General features: G+C 40.5%; 1 protein-coding gene across 1 annotated transcript in view; it reads right to left on the reverse strand.

Moving 5' to 3' along the window:
• The window catches only part of SORCS3 (sortilin related VPS10 domain containing receptor 3), a 590,518-nt gene that overhangs the window by 156,096 nt on the left and 414,094 nt on the right, over nt 1–20,328 (reverse strand). The window contains exon 6 of the mRNA XM_059173261.1: nt 14,464–14,528. Within this exon, the coding sequence (XP_059029244.1) occupies nt 14,464–14,528 (65 nt within the window). The remainder of the gene's footprint in view (nt 1–14,463; nt 14,529–20,328) is intronic.

The following is a 20,328-nucleotide window of genomic DNA, read 5'->3' on the forward strand; positions in this document are numbered from 1 at the left end:
AGTGGCTGTACCAAAAACAGTGTAAGAGGGTTCCCCTTTCTCCACACTTCTCCAACATTTATTGTTTCTTGCCTTGTCAATTTTTCCCATTCTAATTGGTGTAAAGGGGTATCTCAATGTGGTTTTCATTTGAATTTCCCTGATGGCTAATGATGTTGATCATTTTTTCATTGTCTGTTAGCCATTTGTATGTCTTCTTTGGAGAAGTGTCTATTCATGTCTTCTGCCCCATTTTTGACTTGGTTATCTGATTTTTGGGGAGTTGAGTTTGAGAAGTTCTTTCTAGATCCTGGATATCAGCACTTTATCTGTAGCGTAATTTGCAAATATCTTCTCCCTTCCACGAGTTGCCTCCTTTTTTTGTTGACTGTTTCCTTTGCTGTGCAGAAGGGTTTTTATCTTGATGAGGTCCCAAAAGTTCATTTTCACTTTTGTTCCCCATGCCTTTGGAGACATGTCTTAAAAGACGTTGCTGTGGCTCATGTCAAAGAGGTTACTGCCTATGTTCTCCTCTGGGATTTTGATGGATTCCTGTCTCACATTGAGTTCCCTCATGCATTTAGAGTTTATCTTTGTTTCATTCTTCTGTATAAAGTCGTCCAATTTTCCTAGCACCATTTATTGAAGAGACTGTCTTTTTTCCACTGGATATTTTTTCCCGATTTGTAGAAGATTAGTTGACCATAACGTTGAGGAGTGTTCATATTTGGGCTCTCTATTCTGTTCCATTGATCTATGTCTTTTGTTGTGCCAGTACCATGCTGTCTTGGTGATCACGGCTTTGTAATATAGCTTGAAATCAGGCAACGTGATGCCCCAGCTTTGTTTTTCTTTTTCAGCATTTCCTTGGTGATTCAGAGTCTTTTCTTGCTCCTTACAAATTTTAGGATTGTTTGGTCTAGCACTTTGAAAATGTGTATTCTTCTAATCCATGAGCATGGAATGTTTTTCCATCTTTTTGCATCCTCTTCAATTTCTTTCGTAAGTGTTCTGTATTTTCTAGAGTATAGATCCTTTCTTTACCTCTTTGGTTAGGTTTATGCCAAGGAATCTTACGGGTTTTGGTGCTATTGTAAATGGAATCAATTCCCTAATTCCTCTTTCTACAGTTACATTGTTAGTGTGTAGGAAAGGTACTGATTTCTGTACATTGATTTTGTATCCTGCCACATTACTGAGTTACTGTATGAGTTCCAGTAATTTGAGGAGTGGAGACTTTTGGGTTTTCCACATAAAGTGTCATGTCATCTCCAAAGAGAGAGAGAGTTTGACTTCTTAGTTGCCAATTTGAATACATTTTATTTCTTTTTCTTGACTGATTGCTGTTGCTAAGACTTCCATCACTATGTTGAACAATAGTGGGAGACTGGGCATCCTTTTCATCTGATCTTGTCATCCTGATCTTAATGGGGAAGCTTTTCCCATTGAGAATGATATTCGCTGTGGATTTTTCATAGATGGATTTTATGAAGCTGAAGAATGTTCCCTTGATCCCTATATTTGGAAGAGTTATAATGAGGAAAGGATGCTGTATTTTGTCAAATGCTTTTTCTGCATCAATTGAGAGGGTCATGTGGTTCTTCTCTCTTCTCTTATTGATTTATCCTATCACATTGCTTGATTTGCAAATGTTGAACCACACTTGCATCCCAGGGATAAATCCCACCTAGTCGTGATGGATAATCCTTTTAATGTACTGTTGGATCTTATTGGCTAGGATCTTGTTGAGAATTTTGGCATCCATGTTCATCAGGGATTTTGGTCTGAAATGCTCCTTTTAGATGGGGTCTTTGCCTGGTTTTGGGATCAAGGTAATACTGGCTCATAGAATGAGTTTGGAAGTTTCCCATCTGTTTCTATTTTTTGAAACAGCTTCAGGGAAACAGGTATTATTTCTTCTTTGCCTGTTTAGTAGAATTGCCCAGGGAATCCATCAGGCCCTGGACTCTTGGGCTTTTTGGAGGTTTTTGATCACTGTCTCAATCTCATTACTGGTTATTGCTCTATTCAGTTTGTCAATTTCTTCCTGTTTCAGTCTTGGTAGTTTATAGGTTTATAATAATGCATCCAGTGCTCGCTTCGGCAGCACATATATAATAATGCATCCAGTTCTTCTAGATTGCTTAATTTACTGGCATATAGTTGTTGATAATAATCTCTAATAAGTATTTCTATTTCTTTGGTGTTAGTTGTGATCTCTCTCCTTCCATTCATAATTTTATCAGTTTGGATCCTTTCTCTTTTCTTTTGGATAAGTCTGGCCAGTGGTTTATTGATCTTATTAATTCTTTCAAAGAACCAGCCTCTAGTTTTGTTGATGTGTTCTACTATATTTTTGGTTTCTAATTCATTGATCTCTGCTCTAATCTAAATTATTTCCCTTTTTGTGCATGAGTGAGGCTTAAATTTGTTGTTGATTCTCCAGTTCTTTAAGGTATAAAGATGGTTTGTGTACTTGGGATTTTTCTAGGCTTTTAAGTGAGCTTCAGATGTCTATGTATTTCCCCCCATAGGACCTCCTTGGCCATATCCCATAGATTTTGGACAAGTGTGTTTTCATTCTCAGTGGCTTCCACGATTTTTAAGTTCTTCTTTGACTTACTGGTTGACACAAACATTCTTGAGCAGGATGGTCTTTAGCTTCCAAGTGTTTGAATTTCTCCCATACTTTTTCTTGTGATTGAACTCCAGTTTCAAAGCACTGGGGTCTGAGAATATGCAGGGAATAATCTCAATCTTTTGGTATTGGTTGAGACCAGATTTGTGACCCAGTATGTGGTCTATTCTGGAGAAAGTTTCATGTGTACATGAGAAGAATGAATATTCTGTTGTTTTAGGGTGGAATGTTCTGTATATATCTCTGAAGTCCATCAGGTCCAGTGTCTCAAAGCTCTTTTCTTTGTTAATTTTCTGCTGAGATGATCTGCCTATTGCCAAGAGTGGAGTGTTGATGTCACCTAGCATATTAGCATATTATTATTAATATATCTCTTTATTTTGGTAACAGTTGGCTGCTCCCATATTGGGGGCATAGATGTTTACATCTATGTAACATCTATGTTTACATCTATGTTAGATCCTCTTATTGTATAGACCCTTTAAGAATGATATTGTGTCCTTCTGTATCTCTAACTACAGTCTTTAGCTTAAAATCTAATTTGTCTGATATGAGAATTGCTCCCCCAGCTTTCTTTTGAGGTCTGTTGGCATGAAAAATGGTCCTCTATACCTTCACTTTCAGTCTGGATGTATCTTTAGGTTCAAAATGAGTCTCTTATAAACAGCATATGGATAGGTCACGTCTTCTTATCTGTTCCATTTCATGGGAGCATTTAGGTTATTCATATTGAGAGTGATTATTGATAAATACAATTTTATTGTCGTCATGTTGCCTGTGAAGTCTTTGTTTCTATAGATTGTCTCTGTTGATTTCTTTTCTGTATCACCCTGAGTCTTTCTCCTTTTGTAGAACCCCCCTTAATATTTCTTGCAGGGCCAGCTTCATGGTCACATATTCTTTCAGTTTCTACCAGTCTTGGAAGCTCCTTGTCACCCCATCATTCTGAATGAGAGCCCTGCTGAATAAAGTAGGGCTTGGCTACATGTTCCTCTCATTTAGTACCCTGGACAGGTCTAACAATTTTCTGATGTTCTTCCCTCTCTATGTAAGAAATCTCTTCTCCCTCACCGCTTTCAAGAACGTTTCCTTGGATCAAAGATTAGCAAAGTGTACTCTTATATGTCTTGGCATTGGTCTGTTCTCATTGATCTTGGGAGAGGTCCTCTCTACCTCTTGGACATGGAAGTTCTCAGCTACAATTTGCTAAAATGTACCTTCTAGACCTCTCTCTCCACCCCCTCAGAGATCCTAATAATTTTGATATTGGAATGTTTCCTTGAGTCACTAATCTCTCTCAGTTGGATTCCTTGGGTTTTAGTTTGTTTTTCCCATGCCACCTCTCTTTCCTTCTTTTCTATCATCTTATTCTCTGGCTCACTGATTTGTTCTTCTGCCTCGTTTATCCTGACAATCAGAGTATCCAGCTTAGACTGCATTTCATTCATAGCATTTTTAAATTTGGCCTGATTAGATCTCATTTCTGCCCTTAGAGATGGCCATACTGCCATTAATATTTTTCTCAAGCCTAGATATTACCTTGATAATTGTTATTCTGAAGTCTATTTCTGACATCTTGGTTATACCCATATTCATTAGTTCTGTGGCAGAGGTCACATTTTCTGGTTCTTCCTTTTGTTGGGGGTTCCTCCTCTTAGTCATTCTGTTGAGGGGTGGTTGAGGCAATGTAGAGTACATATAATTGACCACAACCCAAGCAAGATGCACCTGCTTTATAGAGACCGTCAACCTCTTGTTCTTCTAGCCTGTCTTCTGGGTAAGTGCCTGTTGCACTGTTACTTAGGCAACCTTGTTTGGGCCAAGTTGCCCTGCCCCCCGTGGTGGTAGGGGGGCGGGGGGGAGATGGGCTCAGTGAAAACCAGTTTTGGTGGGCTTTTGTCCTCCAGTGGCTTTCCCTGGTGGCTTTCCATGTCTCTTCCAACAGTCAGAGCAGAAGTGACTATATCCAACCCTCTGTCCCAGATAGAGAGATCACTGTCTGCTCTTCACTGAGCTCTCCAGGCCACACCATCTCTACTTCTGTCTGTGCTGCTAAAAACCACATCTTACTGGGTTCTGCACCCCACCACAGCAGCAAGATCCTTCCAGGTCCAGGCACGACTCTGCCTTTTGTGCTTCTAAAACCACTAGCTGCCACTGGTTCACACACGTGCCCTTGTGCCTTCAGGTTTCAGTCTGGGGGACTGCCCTAAATTCCTTTCCCTACCACTACTGGTCTGTGAGTCTATGCCCATCCCCTGGCATGGGAGGTTTTTGTGCTCCTACACAAGATCTAGGAGGCTCCTTCCCCCATCCTTTTATCTTCTGATATCTACCTCTTTATAAGTCAATATTCTATGTGTCTAGAACCCGAAGTTTAGGCTGCAGATTAATAGTTTTGCCTTGTGCACCACACCCATTTGATTACTTACGACTCCCTGGGCTTTATCTCGGCTCAGTGAGAAAATGCAGTGATGGATTAATAACAGGTGATGATGACACCAGGACAAGAAATAGTGGCATATGTACTCCAAATTTTGATTCTAGAAATTTCTAGGTTGCCTAGATGTCAAAAACTTTCTGTTTATATCCAGGTTCACTTATTATAGTGTCCCTATGATACATCCAAATGGTCTATGTTTGAGAATTTCTAATGAAGAAAAACTCATTACTTTACATTGCAGCCCTTGCCGTTCTGGGGTACTTTTTTTTTAAAAGATTTTATTTACTTACTAATTAATTAATTGATTGATTGATTTATAGAGCACAAGCAGGGGCAAAAAAAGACAGATGATCTCCAGCAGACTCCATACTGAGGGTAGAGCCTGACCTCACCACCCTGAGATCATGGCCTGAGCTGAAATCACGAGTTGGATACTTAAGACTGAGCCACCCAGGAGACCCTTGGGGTACTCTTAATTGTTGCTCTTTTGTTCACTGAACTGAGATATGCCTCATTGTAAATTTTACTCTTCTAGTAATACCTTTGTTAGCTCATTGATGAAAAAACTAATACCTAATAAAAACACTTCTTATATTTGTTAGGATTTTTTTTCAAATATATAAAGCACTGGAAAACAAAGTATCACAGAAAGAAAGAAAGTTAAGAAAGTTCTCCAAGGTCAAACAGCTTCCAAATAACCGAGTTAATTCTCTAGCTCAACTCTTATGGCACCAAGCCAATGCTTTTTTAGTGACACCTAATTGTTTTTTGGTTGGAGGATGCAGGGCGTACGTGTGTGTGTGTGTGTGTGTGTGCACATGCACATGCTTGTGTCTGAGTGTATATTGAGGGTGGTAAGGAGAATTCATGAGGGAAATTCTCGAGAAAAATGATTTCCAGAAGACAATGGAATTAAAAGTCATTTGAATCCTGAATTACATGGCAGCATGGGGTTTCACACTGTTGTTAACCAAACTGGCTGGCTTTGCCTTGTTTAAGCCCTGCCAGGGCAAGAGAGAATTCAATGGCTTCAGCATAATCTGGAAGTCTGACTCCCATAAAGAAGGGACAGGACTGGGCTGGAGTGGAAATTCCTACATCAAAACAAGAACAGGGACCATTTTAACACTGGGTGTTCTCTGGTGTGTGGGAGCCAGGCTGACAGAGGATGCTCAATGTCACACATGGTACACAAGAGCCACCCTCTGTCCTGTGGCACCAGCAGACCCTCCAGCCTAGAACAAGGCTGTACAACACACATACAATGTGAGTCACAAATAATTGTTCCTACAAAGTCAATAGAAGAGTGAAATTAATTGTAACATAGTTTATTTAACCCCAAATAGCCAAAATATGATTTCATCATATAATCAATATAAAAATTATTAATGGGTTATTTTCCAACCTTGAATTCATAGTATGTCTTTGAAACCTGGTGTGTGTTTTGCATACACAACACATCTCAATCCAGACAGCATGTTTCAAGTGCTCAGCAACTCCCTGTGATGATGTGGCTGCTACACTGGACAGAACAGGTCCCTGTCCCCTTCTCTACCATCCTCCTGGGAAAATCCAACTGCTATCCAGAGAGGGAGTTTCACCAGAGCCTCTTCTGTGTGGCCCAAGGTCACTCCTCAACAGGGAGGTAGCCTTCCTTTTGCTTCCTGTAGCACTTTCTTCAGGAGACTTAAGTCAAACAATCAGTGGCTTTAAGCACATTAAAGCATAATAACAATCTGTGTATCTATCTGTCTCTCCCCTCCACTGTGCACTTCTCAGTCCTGATCATGTCCTATTCATCAGTATATCCCCCACAGCTTAGCATAGGACAGTGCTGATCGGAGGGGCCCACAGACCAGCAGTGGCACCTGGGAGCTTGTCAGAATATGGAATGTGTGTTTTAACAAGCTCTCCAGATGGCCATATAATAAATGTTACATTTAGGGAAGCTCAGACCTAGTGTAGTGGTTTGCAGTCCTGCTTGCATTTTGGAGTCACCAGAACAATACTGTAAAAGGCCAATACCCAGGACCTTCTGTGTATGTGTGTGTGTGCATGTGTGGTGCATACACATGTAAGTTCTCCAATGATTATAAATAATGCTAGGCTTTGACAACACTGTCTTCTACACATGGGAAAGTCCTCCATTTCACTGGACTGAATGTGAGAGAGTGAATATACAGGAAACACACATTTCTATGACATGTGTGAATGCCCACATGCCTCTCTCACTCTGGGAATTACGGAGAGTAAAGATTTACTTGTTTCATAGCCATATCTTGTTTCTCTTCTCTGAACATTCTTACAGGTTTCAAACCATTTCTACTACTACTTATGAATCTCTCCCTCTCACCCCAACCAGTAACATGGTTTTAGACACATGCAAGTTATCTTGACTTGGAAAGCACTTCTAATGAGTTAAGATTTATTGTGATTTTGTCTTGAGAGACAAAAGGGAAAGAAAGAAGGCAAAGAAAGACATGTTTGCCCTACTTGCGTGTTCTCACTCAGCCCTGTGAGCCCATGCATTTTCCACAACAGGGTAATTCCAGACTCCAACATCAAGGCTCCTGTTTTATGCTTAAGAGGATGGAACTGTGCTGTGCTGTAATCCTAGCACCAGCTGAGGTCAGGGATCCTCAGAACAGTGTTTCTGAATGGACCACCTGGATCAGAATCATGTCCGGATGTGCTTAACAAAACACAGACTCCCACAGCAGACCCTCTAAACCCAAATCTTTGGGATGGATCCCAGGAATCCAGGAACCAGGCTGCCAGAGGATTATGAATGTTAGAAGCTGAGAGAAACAGCTACACGAACTGTGTTGCAGGAAGAAACAGAGAATGAAATTTTATAGCTCAAGGCACCTTTGAGGGTAATTTGCTCAATAGTAATTGGCAAATTCAGAACACGGGGTAAATGGCCTGAAAGGGGCTGATTAAGGAACGGGCTATCCAACATGGGGGGGGGGGAGAATAACAAAGGAATGTCAGAGAACGGAAAGTAACAATTATCTAACATCTACTAATTCTTTTGATTTAAGTTTTTTCAGAGAATAATTTTCCTTTTAAACACATGAATCACAAAACAAAAGGGCTATAAAAATCTAAGTTTCAACTGACTTCAAATATATCATATATAAAGAAGTAACCTCTCCTGTGAGTTTCTAACATGTCCTGTGTGTAAATATTACAAGGCTCTCAGCTATCCAGGAACTGCGGGGTCATCCGTCTTTAGAATACAGACTTTGGGGGCAGAGACCAGGTCTTATTCCCTCTTATTCCCTGGGCAACCAGTAGATAGATGCCCAGTAAATATCCTATAAAGGAATTAGAAAGAAAAATGAATAAATTATTAATCCTGTTTCATGTTACAATGAGGAATCAGGAACTTCAACAATTTTTAGTTGCTTCCTGGAAATACAGCCTCTCGGTGGAAAACCTGAAATTGAGATCTACATTTCTATTCTCCCAGTTTGCTTGCCTGTAAATATCTGAAAGACCATTTCTCCCTGCTTCTCAAAAGGATAAACAAAAATTGCACACATGGTCCCCATGGAGACAGAGCTGGAGGGATGTAGTGCCTCTGGTGCCTTCTTCACCCCTCTGCCCCCAACCCCCACCACTGGTCGAGGACCTTTCAACCCTCTCCCAGGGCGTGGAGAGTGTGCTCATTCCAGCCCACCTGCCTCTCTGGCAAGTAGAAAGCACTAGCTATCTTAGCAACCATAGTGTCACCAGAGAAGAGAAGACCTGGACACAGAGCTAGGGAATGACTAAGAAGTCTCTCTGACCAATGCACCAACCCCAAGAAGCAGGGTGCAGGATACCATCTGGGCTCATCGAAGATGCCATTCTCTCATTGTTCCTTTCCCCTGTCGGGGTCAAGGAGATCAGGCACAAGCCAGCCCTTCTGTCTCTCCCAGCACCACTCCTGAGTTAGAAGCCAAGTTAGGCAGCATGGGGGACTAGGGAAACATAGCAAAGCCGCCTTGTGCTCCCAACAGAGGCAGGGAAGTGTTGGGAGAAACTTCTCAGAGCTGTGTTCAGAATAAGCTGAAATGGGTGCTTGCTTTTCATCTGTCAGCTGCTATGGCTTAAACATTAAACACACGAACAGAAGAGGCAGAGAGAAAGAAACATGAAGCAACCACATGGGACTGTCTAGTATAATCCATATCTAAGGTCACAGCTAAGAAATTATAATTGTAACATGAAAGCTATTTCATTATAAAGGTAAAAATGGCATTCCGTGCTTGGCTCAGTACATTACCTACCCATTCCTTCATGGGACAACCCCAGCGTATCTGTACTGGCCTTTTCTCTCTCCATCTCTGACAGCCACTGACCATAATTCACAACCTTGCACAAACCACTCTTTATGGGTGAACTCTTAGCTAATGTGAGTCTCTCCTCTCTATCTAGAATGTTCTGATAAATTCCGACTAATAATCCCTGAAGTGCCAGATCACTCTGTCATTCTGAGAAGGTGCCCCCAACTTTCTTAGACTATTAGCCATACTCCCATTTGTAACTGAACATATGTCCAACTCTATGAATGTTCCTGTCAGCTTGTGCTAGAATTACTCAAATGCTTATGTTTCCCCAGCCAGTCTACAAGCTCCATGAGGTGAAGATAATATCACATTCACCTCTATTCCCCCTCAGGGACCAGAATATGCAGATTTTAAATAAACACTGGTTGAATAAAAGAAGAAATAAATGGATCAAGAGACTAATTGACTAAGTGAAAAAGGTAGGAAGTTCTTTTTTATATATAAATTTTTTTTCTTAAAGATTTTAATTATTTGACACAGACAGCACAAGCGGGAGGAGGGGGAGGCAGACAGACAGAGAGGGAGAAGCAGGCTCCCTGCTGATTTGGGAGACCAATGTAGGGCTCAATCCCAGGACCCTGGGATCATGACCTGAGCTAAAGGCAGCCACTTAACCGACTGAGCCACCCAGGTGCCCCAAAAGGTAGGAAGTTCTACAGAACAAGAAGTCAAGAACTCTGTGTTCTAGTTTTTCCTCATTATAGGTTATTTTAGTATTATTTAAAAATATTTATTTAAATAACCCTGATATCTAATATGGGGCTTGAACTCATGACCCAGGGAACAAGAATTGCATGCTTTTTCAACCGAGCCAGTCATGCGTCCTCCCTTTTTTCTTAAATATTTATTTTAGTATTATTTTTTAACACAAACTTCCTTCAATTTATACACAGTAATTTTTTTGGTGTACAGTTCTTAAGTTTTACCAGATATATGGATTTATGTGACCATCACAGTCAGGATGCCAAATATTTACATCACCCTGAAAAATTCCCTCAGGCTGCTCTCTTGGGAAATATTCCTTTCACCAGGGAAGCCAATGATCTATTTCTCCATCACTACACTTTTGCCTTTTCCATATGATCATATCAATGAAATCATACAGTATGTAAGCTTTTGAGACTGGCGTATTTCACTCAGTATAATGCCTCTGAAATTCATCTATTTTCTTTTACAGATGTATCACAGCTTGCTTGTCCAGCCACCCATTCAAGGATATTTAAGGATGTTTAGGTTGTTCCAGTTTTGGGTGATTATTAAGTCTACTACAGACTTGTGTGTACAGGTTTTTGTGTGATTATAACATTTCTCTAGGGTAAATACACAGGAATGAGACTGCTGAATCATAAGGTTTGTGTAACTTTATAAGAAATTGCCAATATGTTTTGCCAGAGTGACTCTTCTATTTTGTATGCCCACCAGGAATATATGAGAGATCTAAGAGCTTTCCATCCTTACCAGCACTTGGTATTACCAGTCTTGTCATTTTAGCAGTTCCAATAGGTATGTAATGATATCTCACTATGGTTTTAATTTCCATTTCCCTAACATCTAATGAAGTTGAACATCATTTCATGTGCTTATTTGTCATTCTTGGATCCTCTTTGGTAAGTAGTCTCTTCAAACTTTTGCCTATTTTTAAAAAATTGGTTGTTTCTTATTGCTGTTTTGAAAGTCCCTTATACATTCCAAGACAAGCCCCTTGTTAAATATGTAATCTGCAAATATTTTCTCCTAGTGTCTTCACTGTGTCTTCAGCAGAGCAAATGTTTTTTTAATTTGGATGAAGTCCATTTATCAATTCTTTATTTTGTCAACTTTGCTCTTGATGCCAACGCATGGCTGTGGAGATTTTCTCTTACGTTTTTTCTTATATGTTTCATAATTTTATATTTTATATTTAGAAATATCTATTTTTTAGTTAAATTTGTGTAAGTTGTGAATCACAGGTTGAAGTTCACTTTTCCCCCATATGACTGTCCAACTTTTTTCGAAACCATTTGTTAAATTACATCCTTTCTCCACTGAATTTGTTGTTTCCTGCCACTTTGCTCAACCTACTTATTAGTTTTAGGAGTTTTTTATTTTTGTAGATTTCTTGGGATATTCTACATAGGCAATTATGTCAATGAGGGTAAGAAGAGTTTTAGTTTTTCCTTTGCAATCTATATGAAGTGCATTTGCATTTCATTTTTCTTTATTGCACAGGCTAGGGCTTTTGGCATGATGTTGAATATGTGTGTAAGACTAAATAAACATCCTTCCTTCTTCCTTTTCTTATATGGAAAGCATGCAGTATATCATCATTAAATATAATTGTAGATCTTTGGTAGACATCTTTTGTTGGAGGTTCCCTTCTACTTCTAGTGTATTAAGAGTTTTGTGTTTTAGGTTTTATTCTGTCACTGCTAGTTGCATGAATTTGGGCAAATCTTAGTTCAGACTACCATATCTGAAAAAAAGGAGGAATTAAAATACATGCCATGCCTTTTTGTGATGATTAAAAGATGAAGACGTGTGTGTATGTGTGAGTTTATAAGTAAGAAAGCTCTCACCACATATCACCAATGAAAGGCATCATGCATTTCATTAGGATATGTAAAATACAGTGTCTCCAGGTTAATGCAGTCTTCTTATATGCATCTCTAAATAAACGTGTGTTAGAGCCAACTCACAAAGTTGAGAGAAGATTAACTATTGAAAAACTGATTTTAAAAAATCCTAGAAAATGGAACATAACTAATATATACTATAATTTAACTTAGGTGTGGCACATGACTTTTATCCCTGTTTTAGTTCTGTCTGCTTTCTTTGATTCTTGACAATAGGCCAGAAACTATTCTATGTGTTTTACATTTTTAATCTCATAAAATTTTGCAGCAGTCCTGCACCACAGGGCTTATCCAAATTTGGATCAGAATTCTTGAACTTTCAGAAAATAGGTTTAAGCTTAATGTAAGAAATTAACTTAATAAAACAAAACATGGGAGCTGTCCAGCAGCAGAAAAGGATGTGTCTAATTAAGGCTGAAGCCAGGGAACCTGAGGACAGACTGTCAGAAGTTTTCAGGGAAAGGATTCCTATACTAGGTAGGAGGTCAGACAATCCTATCAAGTATTACCAACTCTAAAATGCTATAGCCAGCACAGATCACATATAAGGCATAAACAAGTTTGACATGGGAAGCAATGCCAAGGCAGAAATCATACCAAAAACTGGCCAGTGGATCATCTGAGAGCGACTATCTGCTCTCCTGCTGCTGTCCTGGCTTGTTCCTTCATACCCTTACATCTCACGCTTCCCCCAGTTTCTCTCTCAGCAGTAAGAGTCAGAGCATATAATTTTGGGCTCAAGTTTTACCATCCTTATGATCAGTGAATTTGAATATGTGGTATTATTTTCCTAAGTCTTTTTTTTTTCAAGATTTATGTATTTATTTGAGAGAGAGAGAGAGAGAGAGAGAGAACATGCACACAAGTGGGAGGGGTAGAGGGAGAGGGAGAGAGAGAATCTCAAGCAGACTGCACGCTGAGTGCAGAGCCTGATGTGGGATTTGATCTCATGTCCCTGTGATCAAGGCCTGAGGCAAAATTAAGAGTCAGACACCTAACTGACTAAACCATCCAGGTGCTCCTATTTTCCTAAGCCTTAAATAGGTCTTCTGTTAAAAAAAAAAAAATCTATTTTTAAGAGTGTGGACCACCCCTCATTCTTGCCTGCTTCAGAGACTTGCATTTATTCAAGAACCAAATAAGACCAATTAAAACACGTGCGCGCACGTGCACACACATGCACACACACACAGTGAGTACAGAAAAAGACAAAAATCAAGTACTCAGCAGAATGTCAGACATACAGTAACAAATATGACTATCTTCTAAGTCTTTTAGAAATAAAAACAGAGCAAATGAAATATTCCCCAGAATGCATGTTTCTGGCAGGTACCTGTGTTTGGTATCAAAACCAGTAGATTTTTCATGGACAAAGCACATGTAGTTTTACTTAAAGTATTCTGAAAAATCCCCATCACCCACGGCCAAGTCAAAACGGAACTCTCTAACATCTTTACATTTTATAGTTTCTATAATATCCTCTACTTGGTCAGCCTATAACTCTCTGAGGTGGGAAGGGCAAGGCTGAGTATTCTCAAACAATGGAGGGATTTAGCACAGAGATCAGAGGGAGTTGCCCAGACCCCATGTCTAGTGGGTGACAGAATCCAAGACTCCAACTCCCAAGCAGAGGCCTGTTCTGCTGCATTCCTCCATCACTACTATTTCTATAGATTATTTGGCTCTATTGTTGACCTATGTTAATTATATTTTTAGCTATTTCATATAGATCATATATTTTCACATCTATCATGTATGTTTAAATTGACTTTAAGCTGATTTTTCCTGGGTAGGGAAGAGCCTTATAATAATATGAGCAACTCTGGGAAGAATAAATTGCTTAAAGCAGTGCAAAATGATATACTATCAGTAAAATTCAGTCAGAAGTACACAGGTACACAATGTACAAAGGGGTCATGTGTTTAAGATCCTGGGATTCTACTGCTTGTCTGTAGAGACAATATAGGTTTGCTCACTACCGTATTTCCGGGGCCTAGAACAATGCCTGGTACACAGTAGTCTGTCCATACATATTTGTGGAATGAATGAATAAACAGTTTGAAAAAAAATTTCCCAGTGACTTTTTCTGGTAAGCTTGACTATATGAAAGGTTCATTTTTAAAGCCAGCAGCCCCTGCAATTTGTTGTGTGAATGCAAAGTACCATGATGAGCTATGGACACTCCTATCCGAATTACACTGAAGAGGCCAGGAAATTATTAACAGGAGCCTCAAAATTCATCACATTAACTCACATCCCCAGAAAATTCGTTCCTGAGAGTTTATTTCAATGAAACGTCTCCCTCAGGACCAGAGGCCTCTCTCCCTACTCTGGGAAATAGGATGGACCTGGCAGTAATGGAGCTCAGGGCTTTTCATCTTCTCAAGCCATTAAAATGCAAATTGGGGGAGGAGAGGGACCTGCACACAGCTCTCCCCTGGCCTCAGCACTCACATCCATCGGTGGTCCGCACCTCCATGTGCACCAGGTCCGCTTCCTTATCCAATCCAGCCACCGACCTGGGGAAGGAAGGAGACACAGAAGCTCAGTAACCACATGGATGGCAGATGGCAAAAGCGAGAAAGCATTCAGGGCTGACTATTACTCAGAAAGCCACTTTCTCCAGGGGGGACCCACAGAGTATGGTCACTGGTGAGCCGGGCAGATACAGCTGTCACCTGTAATGCTCACAGCTCAGGAGCCCTGGGATGGTGTCAGGGAGTTGGTGACTCTCTAAAAAAAATAACCATGAAAGAGGACAGAGTCCATAGTAATATAGGACCAAACCTCTGGCCTTGACTCTTCTTCACCACCTGGCACCTAAGAAGTTCTCTCTTCCCACCATCTTCCTTTTCCCCCCAACTCCCACCGCCCACATCCTCCCTCCCCCAGGTCTTGCTGCACCTGACTCCTTTCAGTGTACTGCCCCGCTCAGTCCTCCCTCTGGGTGTGTGCTATTGCCCACCCTGTCCTGTCCTCTGGGGAGGGTGGTTTAGACTCCACTCCCAGCTGTTTGCCTCAGGGCACTGTTGCCCTCCTGAGTTCAATGCTGTCTGTCCTTCCTTCCTCCTGCCCCAGAAACAATGAATGTATGGTAACAAAACATTTAAAATCTGATCTGACAAGAACAAAAATCTCCTAGGGATGAGGGTGGGAAAGCTTAAGGTCTACGGCTAATAGCCAAAAGAATGCAGGCTGAGAATCCTTACAAACTAATTCTTGTGGCCCTCTGACCTTGCACACATAAAGCCCAGTCAGCCATCCCCCATGTGAGATATCCAGGCCAGAGGATGACCCAAACAGTCAGCTAAAAGAGGCAACATAGACCTTAAAACATTCATGCACTAGAGAGATCACATAATCCACTCTCTTAGCAAGCTTTTATAATCTATTTACTCTTATTTTAAATATTCTAAGTCGGGCTTTCTGATTTTCCTATCTTCAGGAGGTAAGAAGTGGCAAGTCAGAAGAAAAGTAGAATTTAAACAGTGAGAACCAACTGTGGATACCCATACAGCAAGAACATAGAAAAACCTATGAAAAACAGACCTAAGAACTCAAAACCCAATCTTCCACCCCATAAATCTCTACACTTCTCATTGGCACTGAGACCATTACTATATTAGAGCAGAGTTCAGTATCTGACACCTGTGCTGAGGGGAGAAAGGCACAGAAAACAGGAAGCAGGGGGAAAATAGGATTCCCCCATCAAATTGGGTAGAAAAGGCTTAGGCATACTCTCGCTATGAATAATACCCCCGATGCCCTGTCCAGCATAGTGGCACACAACCAGGAGGGAACGTCCAACTCCCAGCTTCTCACCCATGAGCAAAGGGTTTTGGTCTCCACATCAGCATCACAACTTTTAAGGCTCGCACCAGAGGGAAGGGCTCTCAAAACACCTAGCTCTGAAAGCCAATGGGGCTTATGTCCACTGAGAATAGCAAATAAAGAAGCAATTTATCATGGGTGCACAAGCATTCACTGCAACGATGCCCTAGAACTCAGTGCGCCTTCTCCTCATCTTTCCTTGGAAGTACTTTATCTGCATTCTTTAAAAGCTGTTACCTAATGGCTAGGCTTCTAATTTAGCAAGTTTCAAGGGGCTGACTGTGATCCTACCGAGAGACCTAAGAAGCCCACTGACACCTTTCTCGTCTTCTCTCTGTAGCCCACTCCAAGTTGCCAGTAGCTCTCTAGATGGAGTTGTGCACATGACCACACCCCGGATTTTAGGGCTGCCCCCCAGGGAATGGGTCCCCAGATTGTTGGGATCTGATAGCCAACAGGGCTTCACTCATGAGTCCCAGAGGACTGCAGCAAACAAAGAAGTTCTTAACCATCTACTTCCCCAAGGTTCAGTGCAGAGGCAACAAGCTAACAACACCCATCTCTCAGTCTTTCCCTGAAAGGAGTTCATCTGCATACATTAAAGTCACCACCTGAGGGCCCAGCATCTAAATTAGCAGGTACCTGGGGGCTATGGGTAACCCTCCTTACAGACTGGGGAAACTAGCAGACCCTTCTCCCACCAGCCTGCTCCAATAATAAAATCAAGTCAGCAGTATCTCCCTGAAAGGAAGTTATACACATATCTGGCACCCCAGCTCTTACTGCTAACCCTTGAGGGATAGGCCCCTGGAGCACCTGGTGCTAGCAGTCAATGTGCCTTGCATTAATGAGACACGAGCAAGACTGCAGCAAGCAAAGAAACAGTTCTTAATGGGCACAAGAGCACCCCCAGTACCTGGTGGCTACCTGCCTGGGCCCAGCTCTGAGGGAGATGGCCAAAAAGTTTCTCCCTGAAAGCTTAACTCTACTTTCCTAGCTTGTATCTGAGGATGCAGCTTCTCAGCTTGTCTCTAGATGCTGACTGCAATCCTGACGGACAGGTCTAGGGACATCCATAACTACTAAATGTTACTAAGAACAAAGAAGAACACCTGGACAATCACAGAGATGAGAGACAGCTAAGAATTCAGTCAGGCTGGTCTGTGAGGTTCTTCTCCTACAGGAGATCACTCTGTCAAGACTGGAAGAGATGTTTGTTTGTTTGTTTTAATTTTTAAAGATTTTTCATTTATTTATTTGACACAGAGAGAGAGATCACAAGTAGGCAGACAGGAAAGCAGGCTCCCTGCTGAGGCGGGGCTCGATACCAGGACCCTGAGATCATGACCTGAGCCAAAGGCAGAGGCCCACTGAGCCACCCAGGCACCCCTGGAAGAGGTGGTTACTTAACAAATGCTCAGAAACCAACACAAACAGTCAAGGAAAGTGAAAAACAAACAAAACAACACAGAAAAAAATAGGTTCCAAACAAAAGAACAAGATAGATATCTGAGCTTAAAGAAATGGAGGTAATAATCTACGTGATAGAGAGTTCAAAATAATGGTCATAAAGATGCTTTACTGAGGTCAAAAGAGCAATGCATGAGAACAATGAGAATTTCAACAGAGATAGAAATATTAAAAAGTACTGAAGACAAATCATGGATCTGAAGAGTACAATAATTTAACTGAAAAATTCAATAGAGGGGTTCAATAACAGCGTTGATCACGTGGGAGAAAGAATCAGTGAACTCTAGGATGGAAGTGGAATTCCTCCAGAAGAGTGAAAAATAAAAAAGAATTAAAAAAAAAAAAGGAAAAATATTTTAAGGGATTTATGGGAAAACATCAAGTGGACTAATAATATTCCCATTGTAAGGGTCTCAGAAGAAGAGAGAAAGGGACATTGAAGAAATAATGGCTGAAAACTTCCCTAAGCTGGGGAAGGTAATGAACATCCAGACCCAGCAAGTCCAGAGAGCTCCAAAAAAGAGGAGTCCAAAGAGAACTACATAAGACACACTATATTAAATTATCAAAAGTTAAACACGAGTAGAACATCTTATAAACAGCAAGAGAAAAAACACTTCTTATATACAATAAAATCCCCATAAGATTATGAGCAGATTTTTCAACAGCAACTTAACATGCCAGAAGGGTATGGGATAACATATGCAAGTACTAAACAAAGAAACAAAACCTCTGCTAGTCAACTGAGAATACTCTACCCAGCAAAACCGAGCTTCAGAATTGATGGAGAGATAGAGTTTTCTAGACAAACAAAAGCAAAAGGAGGTCATCGCAGAGATCAGTCTTTAAAGAAATGTTACAGGAAGTTCTTCAAGCTGAAACAAAAGGATGCTAATCAGTAACAGGAAAACATTTTTTTAAAAAAGTATAAAGCTCACTAGTAAATGCAAATATATAGTCAATTCAGAATAATGTTGTAATGGTGATAGATAAATCACTGATAAGCCTAGTACAAATGGTAAAAGAAAAAATATTAAATTAACTATAATTAATTTTTTAATGGATATACATGGAAAAAGACCCAAACTGTGACATCAAAACATAAAATGTGGAGCTGGGGGATTCACACAAACCAAGAAATGCACTGAGAGATAGAAGGCTGGCAGCTAGATGCATCAGAAGGTATTTCAATCTGAATCCATTTGTGCAGTGGTTAATTTTGTGTGTCAACTGGACTGGGCCATGAGATGCCCAGATATCTGGCAAAACATTATTATGGATGCGTCTTCTAGGATGTTTCTGGAAAAATTTACATCTGAATTAGTAGACTGAGTAAAACAGATTGCCCTTCCAATATGGGTGGGCTTCCTGCAATCTATTAGAGACCTAAATGGCACAAAAGGAGTAAGGAGATTCACTAACTACCTAATACCTTCTGGCTGGGAAACTGGTGTTCTCTTGCTCTCATATAGGAATTTTTATAACTGGCACTCCTAATTCTTAGGCCTTGGGCTCATACTGGAACTATACCACGATCTGTGAATCTTCAATGGCAAACGTGGGCCTTTTCAGCCTCCATTATCAGATAAGCCAATTCCTTCTAATAAGTCTCTCTCCCTCTCCCAGATTTCTCCCCCACCCTCCTATTGGTCTGATTGCATATACTATTATCTCTTCCATAGCCTACTGGTCTGTTTCTCTGGAAAGCCCTGACTAATAAAATTTGTTTCTTAGTCCCATTCCAACAATACAGGCATTTTCCCATGTAAGCCCATAGCATAGCTATATGTGTTTCTATATTTACTTAAGTGATAAATTACAAAGAATTTGATTCTTATTAATATACAACCTATCAGACAGTGAGTTTCCTAAAGATAGAGACCCTAATTATCTTTGTCTAATACTTACTACCACACATAGCTCAAGATTAGGGGTACCTTCAGATTAAATGATAAGGATAAGAAATTCGTACTTCAAAGCTGCTCTGTATCTGAATCCACAGGAGAAGGGATTAAGTGGCTCAGCTGGATAGAGGTAGAGGAGAGGACCTTGGGTACTATCAGTAAGAATCCTCTTGCCCTTTTCCAGCAACAGAGGAAGGCCATTGCCTACTTTCAGCCATACTGCTGGCATTAGCCTGGGGTTTTTCAATACTGACACTGTTGATATTTTGGCTTGGATAATTCTTTGTTGTGGGGGCCATCCTAGACATTGCAAGATATTTAGCAAAATCACTGGCCTTTACTACATGCAGTAACATCCTCGCAGGCCTGACAACCAGAACTGTCTCTAAAATTGCCTACTCTCTTTTGGGGTCAAAACTGCCCCCAGCTGAGAACAAGTGCCTTACCTGTACACACTTAATTGTTGCCTGGGTTCTATGTCTCCCCTGCTAACAAGGCAGCAAAAATAAGGACACACAGATTTCCCTTCCTCCCTTAGTCCTAACATTGCTGAGATGCTTATGAACTACTATTATTTAGGGCCACATCATCTTATCAGGAAATTCTCTGACAATCATCCAGTCCCTAATCTTAAGCCCCCCTAAAGACTCTGCATTTAAAAACTTAAAGTAAGAAAAGTGTACACAAATACAGCAAGCAAAGAAATATTAGATGTATATATTTTGTGATTTTTTCCCGAGGGTAAACAGAAGTTGTGATGGATAAATCTGGGAAAATTTGGGGAAAAGTGCATATGGTAATAAGGATAAATGCTAATGGGCAATGAGACCATTCATATGTCAGGCATCCTGTTTGGTGTTTTAAATATATTACTGTAAAAAATCCTCAAAATGACTCTTTAAGGAAGGTAACATTCATCGAACTCTCACCCTTGGTAAATGGGGTTAATAAGAGAGATTAAGTAACGTGTGCCTAAAGTCATGTGATAATAACAATTGATAGACTTAGTACTGTGGGTCAAACCTTGTTTTAAATGTTGATCTTGAATCCTCATATCAATCTGAAGAGTCCTGAACCAATCTATATCCATATTTTCTATATTAAGAGAGTGCAA

The sequence above is a fragment of the Mustela lutreola genome, chromosome 4 (assembly GCF_030435805.1).
Source record: "Mustela lutreola isolate mMusLut2 chromosome 4, mMusLut2.pri, whole genome shotgun sequence".
In the NCBI taxonomy this organism is placed as follows: Eukaryota; Metazoa; Chordata; class Mammalia; order Carnivora; family Mustelidae; genus Mustela; species Mustela lutreola.